The sequence below is a fragment of the Citrus clementina genome, unplaced genomic scaffold (genome assembly GCF_000493195.1).
Source record: "Citrus clementina cultivar Clemenules unplaced genomic scaffold, Citrus_clementina_v1.0 scaffold_4, whole genome shotgun sequence".
Taxonomy (NCBI): domain Eukaryota; kingdom Viridiplantae; phylum Streptophyta; class Magnoliopsida; order Sapindales; family Rutaceae; genus Citrus; species Citrus x clementina.
In genome coordinates, this window is record NW_006262274.1 from 12,255,436 (window position 1) to 12,267,662 (window position 12,227).

The following is a 12,227-nucleotide window of genomic DNA, read 5'->3' on the forward strand; positions in this document are numbered from 1 at the left end:
CATGGAGTATTTGAATGTGAATATATGGTATACTGAAGTGTTTTCTTGTTTAAGAATTATTGAAGAAACATGTGTTCCCATTTTGGAGATTCAAGAGAGTAAATATTTGTTTGTTGGGTGATTAATAACCAGTCCAATGAATAACCTTTCAATAAAACTGGATTCCAAATTGATTTATTTTTAGTTTCTCTATACAAATGAACTTGTTTCAAGTTAGTGAGTTAGTAGTGGGACGAATTATGCAAAGCAGGGGGTACAATTACTTTTTGAAGTTGAAGTTTAGCAAGCAAGCTACGCATCTAAATAAAGGAAGGTAAATTATTCTATCAGAACTCAGATCTTTAGGACAAATCCTGTTATAAAAATTCAGAAATTAAGAACTTAATAAAACTAGCTAAAGCTTTGGACTTATTGATCTTTAATTGTTTACTGGTATAAACATGTCACAAATCGACAGTGCAGCTCAGCTGTTTCAAATGCATTGTCCAAAGATTCTTCAGACAGGACAATTATAAATAGGCGAAACATTGTCTCAGCAGCAAGGTGCAAGGTAACAGCTGTTGATGTAGAATTTTGGACATTGACAGATTCAATGCTCCTACTGGGTCTTCTAATGCTTTCCAGATACCCGGCTATCTTTGAAATTTCCAGTTGGATTCTTAAAATTTCTGATATCTGGCGATCTTTGGCTAGTTATCTACTGTAGTTGTTTGGGATTACTTTCAGGAGGTTAAAAAGTAATTTTGAAAAATTAAAAGTTAATTTTGGCGAGTAATATTTTTTTTTAGAAATCACTTTTGGGAAAATCACTTCATCTCACTATAAATTTTGAAAAGTAAGGAATATGTAACTTTTCAAAATTTGATTTTGAGAATCAATTTTTTACTTAATACAATTTCATATATATCCTCATATATATTTAAAAAATCCAAAATTATCTTATTAATTAGGAGATAAAATCATTAATTTTAAAGGGATTATTATTATCAATTATATTGAGATTACAAAATAAAAAAATGTAAAATATTTATTTTAGTTATTAATTATTATGTAAATGTAATAAAAAAATATTAGATATACATATTTATAAATATATAAATAAATTTTATTCTAACATTATGTCCAATTCAATTACTTACGTTTTTACAACAGTGTAATAATAGGATTTACCAAAACATATGACAGTAAAACTGATATATGATTATTTATACATCACTATTAACAACATTTATTTTAAAAAGTATAATATTACCAAATTGGCCCTTATTCTTTCTTTTAGAGTGAAATCGTGTACTCTGTTAGTACAACTTAAATGACGACGACTCTATGATCAGCCATATTAAAATTCAATTGAAAAACATTTTAATAAAGTTGCAGGCATTATTTAGAGGAGATGTCCATTTTTTATTGATAAAAAGAAAGCTGCTAAAATGGAAAACGGATGTCTAGACACCACCAATGGAACCCTTTAATTTCTTTCTCTTTTCCACTTGCTTTTCTTCCTCCGGCGAACGAGATTTGTTATTTAAGTTCATGTAAGTTTATTAGATATTGAGCATTTATGTAAGTTTATATTACGGAATCTGAATTTTATTTTATGAATTTTATCATGGTCTCCTAATAGTTTTTACTACTGTTTTTTTATCATTGATGTTGTAAAATGATGATCTTGGCTCTAGTTTCGGTAATAGCTAGTCATGAGAAACAATTTATTTTTACTTCATTTACATATAAAAACAACAACAATAATAATAATAATTTACATATACAAACAACAACAACAACAATAATAATAATAACAACAACAATTATAATTATAGTAATTACAATTATATTAATAATATTTGTAGTACTAGTAATAATAATAATATTAACATTAATAAAATAATTACTACTATCATTACTATAATTATTATTAATTTTGTTGTTGTTGCTTTTATCATAATAATCATAATAATAGTAGTAAATATTATTGATACTATTATTTTTAGTTTAATAAATATAATTAATATTAACTATTATAATCAACTCATATTTTTATTGCTAATAATAACAACAACAACAACAATTAGTTTATTAAAAAAAATTGTAGTATGATTATTGTTACTATTATTATTCTTATTATTATTATTAAAGGAAATTTAGTAGGGATGACAAAAAATCTCGGGCGGGTTTCAGCCCAAAATTCGCACATGAGGGCTTGGACAAGAAAAAAATCCGGACCAAGCCCAAGCCTTCTATTTTTTAAAAAAATAAATTTATAAATTAGAATAATAAATTCAATTTAAAAATAATGAAAAAATAAAAAAGTAAGCTTAAATTCCTAATTTATATATCAATAATGAATCAAAAAATTTAAAATTATAACACTATACACTCTTTAAGTGTTAATTAGTTAAGCGAGTGCTTGAATTAGAGAATCCAGTACTAAAAAATTAAATCTCTAAACTTTTATTTACTTTATTTTATTTATTTATTATTTTATTTTAAAATATTTATTTTCTTTAATTCATTGTTAATTATAACAACTTGATTATTTTTAACTTATTTCAAGTTTACAACAATTTTTAAAAAATTGAAAAAAAAAAAGCAAAAGTCCAAGCCCAACCCTTGCACTTCTTTTCAAGCTCAGGTCCAAGCCCTTAATTTGCCAACCTAAAAATGTAGACATGTTTATTACAATATTATAATAAACATGAGTATATTTCCTTTAAAAATGTTTACTTATATATTCAGTAGAGAATACATAACTTTAACTAAAGATATTTTAGTAACTTATAACAATCCATTCTGATTTCAAAACAAGATAAACATATCATTGGGAATCATGTTGATTCTGATTTTGATTTTGATTTCCATAGTTTAAGTAAACGACTTATTTTTATTCTCATTTCTTATTCTGATTTCAGTTCATTTACTCAAACACATTGTGATTCTTGCCCATTCCAATCCAAATTAGTAATCGCACTATTAAAAGATGGACAATTATCCCTTATTCACTTGTTTGTTTGGACTTTTCAAAATTACATAAAAATGTTTTTTTTTAGCACACCACCTAAAGTTAGCATTTTATTGCACTCATCCACTTCTTTTCAAATGCTTTTACAACACTGCTGACGTTGTAGGGGTAAAATCATAATTTAATTCGAACACTAAAAACTACGGCGTACAATGCGATTTAAAAAAAAAGGAGAGAAAAATGACGTTGTTTAACCCGATTGAATGTATAAAAAAGGAAAGAAAAGAAAAATCCACCTCGTTTAGCTCAATTGAAAAAAAAATCAAACACGATATCCAACTCCAACAAGCAACAAAATGGCATTTTACTCCAATTTGCATCAGGCACCTTCACGTTTTACTAATGAAGCTTAAATCAAGGCAATTTATCTCCAATCTCAGTTCGTTTTCATCAACGAAATAAACTTGAGCATCAAAGGTTTTGTTCATTCAAAGATTTAGAGGTGTTTGCAAAATTAATGAATTGTTACAAGGCTAAACTACTGTCAAGTAAGTTTTGTTGAATTTATTTGCTATTAAAGCCTTGATGTTTTGTTGAGTGTTGTTAATTGTTGTTGTTAGAAACCCTAGAATTTAGATTAATTTGATTTGGCCAAAATTGATGAGCAATAAGTTGTTTTAGGGCTGTTAAGATGTTAATCATTGCTATTGAGATGTTAATTGTAGTTTTAGGCCTGTTGACCTTGCTTTTGTGGATATACGCATAGGTGAGCACACTTTTCAGAACATTTAAAAAATGCATCAACTTGGCTGGTGTTATAGTGACATATGGAGTGAATTTCAAATTTTTGTTAAAAGGGTGTAATGTTGTGGGACTAGTGTGTGTCGTTTCTGCTCTCAGTTGTTTCAGAGCAATTTATGAACTCTAAATTAATGAAATGTCTTTTTGTTCCATTTGAAATGTAATGCATGTTTACTGTAATGCAAGCATTTTGTTTCAATCGCTATTACTTAATCTACTAATTTGTTTTTCACATTCATGATGACTAGATTTAATGATATCATTTTGAGACAAGATGCAAAATTTGGGTTTGCTTGAACCTGATTGTACTATTGCCAAAATAAATAAAAAAATGCTACATTAAAGATTATGAGTCCATACGGATTAGGCTCAAGTTCATGGATTTTGTTAAACGTTACGAACCCAAATAATAAGCTTAAAATTATGCTAGATTCAAAATTTGGGCTAGATTGTTTGGTTGCTACATTAGTCTTTGAGTGCTAATACGTTTGAAATTGAAGTTGTACTAGTGCTTTGCCTTCAGTTTAAAGATGCTCCCTTAGTGCAGGCCATATTGACTTAACTTAGGAGTTATATTATCTGATGAGCTCATTACTCAATTGAATGACTCTATTGAGGGATATGCTTCTGTTGGGGGACATGCTTATATAGGACAATATGCTATTGTTGGGGGCCATGTGTTGTGTAAATTATATTGAACTCGCAAATGCACGAATTTATTATAGAATAGATCAACGGTGACGAGTGTCGATCCTACAAAGAGGTGGATTTTAATTGCCTGTAGAGTTAATAATGAAAATTTATATTATCACGCTGTATCAAATTTAAGTTAACACGGATTAAACCTACTTGATAATTTTGTTAAAAATTTGAACACGCGCACGACCTGCTTAATGAACAGGATGCACGACACAACAAAATTCTACGTATATCACAACTAATGGATTAACAAGTTATAGCATGATTTTGGATCAACAAAGTGATAAAGAAGTCGTAAACGTTTTGACAAGACATTGTTACAATGTTACATTATGTATATATTTATGTCACAAACGCAAATTGAGGTATTCGAATACGAATATAACAAAATTATTAATCGTGTCATGTAAATCTAATCACAGCACGGGAATAAAAGGTTTTACCAGTGTCGTGACTATTACATCCTTAAACCTGACAAATGCCAAATTGTTGCCGTAATGGGCCAAGAGGACCGAAGTGTGGGCTTGGGTTCCTATCCTGGCATGGGTTCATGCGAAGAAGCTGGACCAGTCATGCCAAGCACGACTTGCCAGTCCATTTACCATTTTTAGTGGCCCACATAGATTTTATCATTTTATGAAATACCTAATTATTTAATTATTTTAATTTATGAATCATTGTAAAATAATGCAAGTAATACTTAATTTATACAATTTGCATCACCACATTTCATTTATAATTTTTTAAAGTTAATTTTCTATATTGTTTAACAATTTAACGGTTGAATTTAAAACACTACATTTAAATGTAAATTGGAATTAAAATTAAATAACATTTTTTATACTTTAGTTTAATTTAATTTCATTCATGAATTAGTTTTATTTGATTTTTTTCATTGTATATATTATGTTTTTCCATTGTAAGTTATACTAGTAAATACGAAATGAATTTGTTGTTGTATTCTATTATTGTTTTCAAACTTCCCTTTAATTTTTATTAATGATTTATGATCAAATATCCTTTATTTTTCAATTTATTTTTCAATTTCATACTAAGGGCCAACACAGACTCCACCACCGTGTTAGCCCGCAACCTGAGAAATCCAAGTGGGTGATTTAATGTAGCCATTCAATTGATTTGTTTAGTAACTCGTGTCTTGTCATGTCAAAGTCAATTTATTTGTCATATCTACTAAATACATGAATCTTTTAATTAGCCGCCAACGCTACAAGCATGTATCACATACATGGGGCTAATAAAAAAATTAAAAAAAATAACCATTGTTTGGCTGCCACTTGGCAGCTAAACATAAAAAAAAACTTAGAACAAGCGATAAAGAGCACCCGACTACTCTTAAATTAATATTATATTATGAAATAATATAATAAATAAAATAATTATTATTTTAATAATAAAAACAACATAATAATAAAAAAATAATTTTATAATAATTAAAAATTAATTTCAAAATTTAATGATAGTTGTTTCATATTTATTGGTTCATTAATTGTATGATTTTTGGAGTTGCAAGTTAATGATTCTAAGTTTCATGTTCTTTGCTCTAAGTTTCGAGTTTTTTTAGTTTCAAGTTTGATAGTTTTAATTTCAAGTTAATGGTAAGTGTTCCATATTTATTGGTCCATTAATTACATGATTTTCGGAGTTGCAAGTTAATGATCTCAAGTTCTAAGTTCGTTGCTCTAAGTTTCAAGTTCTTTTGATTTTTTATTTAATGGTCCCGGTTTTAAGTTAATGGTAGGTGTTTTATGTTTATTAAATCATTAATCGGGGTTACAAGTTAATGATCCTAAATTTTATGTTCGTTGCCCTCAGTTTCAAGTTCATTTGGTTTCTAGTTTACTGGCCCGAATTTCAAGTTAATGGTAGGTGTTTTATGTTTATTAGTTCATTAATCGAGATTGCAAGTTAATGATCTTAAGTTTTATGTTCATTGCCCTTAGTTTCAAGTTCATTTGGTTTTAAGTTTAATGGTCCTAGTTTCAAGTTAATGGTAGGTGTTTCATGTTTATTGGTCCATTAATTGCATGATTTCCGGGATTGCAAGTTAATGATCCCAAGTTCTATGTTCACTGCTATAAGTTTTAAGTTCCTTTGATTTTAAGTTTAATTATCTCAGTTTCAAGTTAATGGTAGGTGTTTCATATTTATTGGTCTATTAATTGGGGTTGCACGTTAATGATCCTAAGTTTCATAAAATTATAATGTTTTAATAAAAATAATTATTAAAATTTTGAAAAATCTAAATTTAATAAAAATAAGCTGAGCACCTCTATTTGTGATTTAATTTTTTTATTAAATTTAGCGGTATTTTTATAATTATAATTTTTTATTTTTTCAAAACTTTTATAAGATAAAATAATTTTTAATTCATTTAAGGGTAAATTTATTATTTCATTTAAATTATTTAATGGTGTTAGTAAAAAATAAACATATTAAAATTTTGTGATAGTTTCATAAACATAAAACAAAACAAAAGTAGTGCAATAATAATTTCTCTTAAAATTAACATGTAATAATGATTTTATTTGATTCGTTGAGTAGCTTCTGTCATGTCATGTCATGTCAAAATCAGTTGATGACAATCAATACCTGTTTATATGATAGACTTGAAACTCAAATTTTCTTATGCAGAGTTTAAAACATGTTACTCGTTAATCCTATTCAGATTCTTCTAGTTGGTAATTAGGGAATGTTGTTTACATAAAAATCATTTTAATTAATTTAATCCCTATTGAAGAGTAAATTATTAGCAATGTTAGGCATCTCAAAATCTAAGTTTCAATTTAAATGCCAACTAATATAATATTCATCTATTAGATGGTAATTGAGTAATTATATAAGCTATAAAATTCATCATCTAATACATTAGTGACACATAGCATTTTAACACATCAATTTATAGCATCTTGCTAGCTAACCCTACTTGAAAATTAATTTTCTTAATGGATATTAGAGTATATAGATTAAATTAGAGGATGTAGATAAGTTACATATGATGTAACTTATATCAATTTAAGATTAATTTTTTTTTTTTTTGGTATGAATCTATTACTAGCTGTCAAATAATCAAAAAGTTATAGAAGACTAATTTTTGGTCAAGTTAACGCAGCAGTTGCCTAAATTAAAATCAATATGCAATAATGACTTTATTTTATTAGTGCAGTAGCTTGTGTCTTGGTAAGTTACATAACCATCAACCCTCACAACCCATCTTCATCGCCGCCACCGCCTAACTTCTTCACCATCAATCTATCATCTCCACCAACATGTGGTGAGTTTTAATATTGTTTTTTTTTTGGTTATTTGACGATATTAGTTTTACTTAATGTGTTAATCTAAGATTTTTTTAGATTTAAATTTGATATTTGATTAAAAGTTAGAATTTGATTCATATTTTGAATCAATTAAAAAAATGAGTGAGATAAGAAGTTAATTTATTAAGAGATTGAGAGAGATTTTTTTTTACTTTTTATTTTTTATTAAGGATAATTTTAAAATAAATAATATTAATTGAAATATAGAAGCCAGAATATAAATTGAAGGGTCAATTATTACGCTTATTATGTTATGTTCAGGTAACCAACTTAGGCTTTTAGTAATACTCATGAAGTGGAGCCGTCGGCTCCATTTCAGGCCCACATACGCCGGTGTTACTAGTTGCTTGAAATTCGTTTAAAATGATAGGTTTCACCATAAGAATTCAAAACGCATTTGATCATAAACATAATTAATTTTTAGAGTGCTAACCGTATAATGCTTTAGATAATATTAAAGGGATGCTTCATTGATGAGTGCCCCTAGGCATACCTCAATTGGCTGCAATCACTTGGAGTTCGAGTAATACTTCAATTTGGAGTTTTGATTATTGAATTTTCACAAATACATGGACATAAGCATCTTCTCTACTGGGACAAATATAATCTTAATCACCCAGAGCATCATGCATCTACCAGAAAAAATAATACTACTTCAAATGGAAGGGAAAATGGGGGAAAAAAAATCAAACTACTCAATACACAAACAAATTATAATAACATTGTAACTCATAGAGTTTGTTTGTTAAACAAACACTAGTTCCATTAAAACTGACACCTGAACTAAAAACACTGCCACACACTCATAGGTAAGTTAAGCCTGCAACTCAAAAGGAACATAAATACATAGCCAAGAAGGCATCTATGCTGCTTCAGCTTGTCGTTAATACTGCGTTCTTCCATCACCTTCAGTGATCACATCTTTAAAAGCTCCACCACTGGGGATCATAGGCAGGACATGCTCTTGATGAGGAACGATGACGTCCAGAAGGTATGGTCCAGGAGTGTCCAACATAGTCTGAATTGCGGCTCTCAGATCTGCCTTCCTTGTTACTTGTGCTCCAGGTATTCCACAGGCTTCTGCAAACTTCAACATATTCGGAAATATTTCAGACTCTCTTGATGGATCTCCCAAATACGTGTGAGCCCTATTTGCCTTGTAAAACCGATCCTCCCATTGCATCACCATGCCCAAGTGCTGATTATTCAACAGCAATATCTTGATGGGGAGTTTCTCTACCTTAATAGTCGCCAACTCCTGGACGTTCATGATGAAACTCCCATCACCATCAATATCTACAATGATGGCATCAGGATTTGCAACAGCAGCTCCGATTGCAGCGGGCAATCCAAAACCCATAGCCCCTAGTCCTCCAGATGTTAGCCACTGGCGAGGTCTCCTGTACTTGTAAAACTGAGCAGCCCACATCTGATGTTGTCCAACACCAGTGCTAATGATTGCTTCCCCATTGGTCAATTCATCAAGAACCTGAATTGCATACTGCGGCGGAATCGCTTCTTCAAATGTCTTAAAACTCAAAGGGTATTTCACTTTTTGCTCATCAAGCTCTTCCCTCCAAGCTGAAAAATCAAACCTACCCTTAGCATCTTTACCCCCCAATATTCTATTAATTCCCTTCAAAGCCAACTTCACATCTGCACAGACCGACACATGAGGCTGCTTATTCTTCCCAATCTCCGCAGAATCAATATCAATATGAACAATCTTAGCTCGGCTAGCAAAAGCCTCAAGCTTCCCAGTCACACGATCATCAAACCTAACCCCAAAAGCAAGCAACAAATCACTCTTATCGACTGCATAATTTGCATACACAGTCCCATGCATTCCTAGCATTTGCAACGATAACTCATCCGTACCAGGAAACGACCCCAAACCCATCAAAGTACTTGCCACCGGTATCCCCGTAAGCTCAACAAACTTCCTTAACTCCTCACTAGAATTCAAACACCCGCCACCAACATACAACACCGGTTTCTTTGATTCTGATATTAACCTAACAATTTGTTCCAAATGAACCTCACTGGGTTCTTTAGGCAACCTAGACATGTAACCGGGCAATTTAATCGGCTGGTTCCAATTGGGAACCGCCAGCTGCTGCTGTATGTCTTTCGGTACATCGATCAACACAGGGCCTGGCCGCCCAGATGTTGCTAAAAGGAAAGCTTCTCTAACAATCCTAGGAATGTCGTCAACATCAAGTACAAGATAATTATGTTTTGTAATGGAGCGCGTTACCTCCACAATAGGAGTCTCTTGAAAAGCGTCCGTGCCGATCATCCTCCGAGGGACCTGGCCGGTGATCGCCACTAGAGGGACGCTGTCGAGGAGCGCGTCGGCGAGCCCGCTGACCAGGTTGGTGGCGCCGGGCCCCGAGGTGGCGATACAGATGCCGGGTTTGCCGGAGGAGCGAGCGTATCCCTCGGCGGCGAAGATGCCGCCTTGTTCGTGGCGGGGGAGGACGTTGCGGATGATGTTGGAGCGCGTGAGGGCCTGGTGAATCTCCATCGACGCGCCGCCCGGGTAGGCGAAGACGTCGGTGACGCCCTGGCGCTCGAGGGCTTCGACGAGGATGTCGGCGCCTTTGCGCGGCTCGTCAGGGGCAAATCGAGAAGAAAAGTTTGTTTCTGGAGATGTTATTACAGTTTGGGCGATAGTGGAGGAGGAGGCGGCGGAGGGTTTGGGGAGGGAGCTTGTTATGATGCGGAGACTGGGTTTTCCGAACTTATGAGAAAAAGGAAGGGTGAATTTGGAAATTGGAAATAATGCTGATTTTTGACTGGTGGTGGAGATGAAGGAGGATGAGGGGGGATTTGTGAAGGTGGCGGTGTGCGTCGAAGCGGCCGCCATTATTGTGTATGAGAGAGGCAGCTGCTGGGATGTATGGCAAATAGAGGGAGTTTACGGAATGGGCTTTATGGAATCCTTTAAACGTGATTCTTACCGATGAATTTGCCTTAATGCCCCCGATCCTTGCTTGTCTTTTCCTGGGTAAAGTAGGAATTAATCCTGATTATTTTGCATTTTTTTTTCTTAATTTAAGATCAGATTAATGTCTCTCGCGTATTCACATCAAATCAGATTTTTTTTTAAAAAAAATTGTTATATATGAATGTAGGTATTATAATTAATATTTACAAACAGATTCTATAATTGAGATTTTTTTCGTAGCATGTACTCTTCTGAAGCGCTGTTCCAATTTTTTAAACCCTCTCAAATATTCGAGGGCTGTCCACTCTACTCACATTTCGTGAGAAATAGATTGACTCCACTCACATTTCGTGAGAAATAGATTGACTCCAGTCAATTATTTGATAATTGAGAAAGAATTGTAAATAAGCCTCATAAATACTTTTATAGAGGCTCGAACCCTTGCACTCATTATTCTAAGTGTAAGGATTCTCCCACTGAACCAAAGGCCCATTGATCATCAAATCAGATTTAAATGTTAGAATAATTAGCATTATTATGAAAAGGATAGCAAATCAGATTTAAATGTTTCGATCATTTAAATGTTAGGGCTACCAACATTATCATGAATGCATTTTTTTCCCAATGGTTTATTATAGGAAACATATGTAATTTTCCATACTTCTCATGGTTCTTATGGCTGCTTTAAAAAATTCATTTAGTGTTGAAATATTGTAACTATTAAAAATAAATATAGCACATGCTAAGTGTTTAGTAAATCTAAATGTAAGTAAATCAAGTAAAAGTTGATAATATTTGTAAACATAATTATTTTAATTAAAATTTATATTAATATTTATTACAATCAATTCTGAAGATTAATTAAATAAATTATATGTATTTTTATTATTTGTATTTTAAAATAAAATATTAAATTTATTCAAAAATTTTGTTGGGCATGAAAGCCCAGCTGGCTCAAGTTGGTGCTAAGTCAAACAGACCCTAAATATGAAACAAGGGCATCCCTTATTCAGACGCCAAAAAGGCACCTTCAGAAAACTAGGGGGGAAATGAACTAACCATCTAGACAGAAAGCTCAACTTGAAATTCGAAAATTACTTTGTTTAGATTCCACAATTTACAAGTCTACTAAAAAATATCACATCCATAATAATAATAATAATAATAATAATAATAATAATAATAATAAAATAAAGTTCCAAAGATTGTTGTATGCTAAAGCTCTTTGAAAACATGTTGTAACTGGGCGGACTGGATTTATTCCATTCCTACGATGCATTTGTGTTTTCTAAATAAGAATCAATTTTGGTCTATCCTGCACCATCAACAAGGAGTATGAAACAACCTTAGGTAGTGTAAAATTAGCCTCAAGAAAGACCAAAAAAAAAAAAAAAAAATCAGAAAGCTTTCTGTCAAAAACTTCCTATTAATCTGCAAGGGTACTCAAAATGTACATTTGACAGAGTTTTCAAATTAAATAATT

General features: G+C 31.5%; 1 protein-coding gene across 1 annotated transcript; it reads right to left on the minus strand.

The window, feature by feature from the left end:
- Positions 1–8,461: 8,461 nt before the first annotated feature.
- On the minus strand, positions 8,462–10,736 carry LOC18044386 (acetolactate synthase 3, chloroplastic). The gene has a single exon (XM_006436779.2). The coding sequence runs from the start codon at positions 10,661–10,663 to the stop codon at positions 8,678–8,680; it is 1,986 nt and encodes a 661-aa protein (XP_006436842.1). The 5' UTR covers positions 10,664–10,736; the 3' UTR covers positions 8,462–8,677.
- Positions 10,737–12,227: the final 1,491 nt, after the last annotated feature.

Excerpts from the sequence above, each read along its gene's own strand:
- LOC18044386 (XM_006436779.2), bottom strand. The coding sequence starts at position 10,663 with ATGGCGGCCGCTTCGACGCACACCGCCACCTTCACAAATCCCCCCTCA.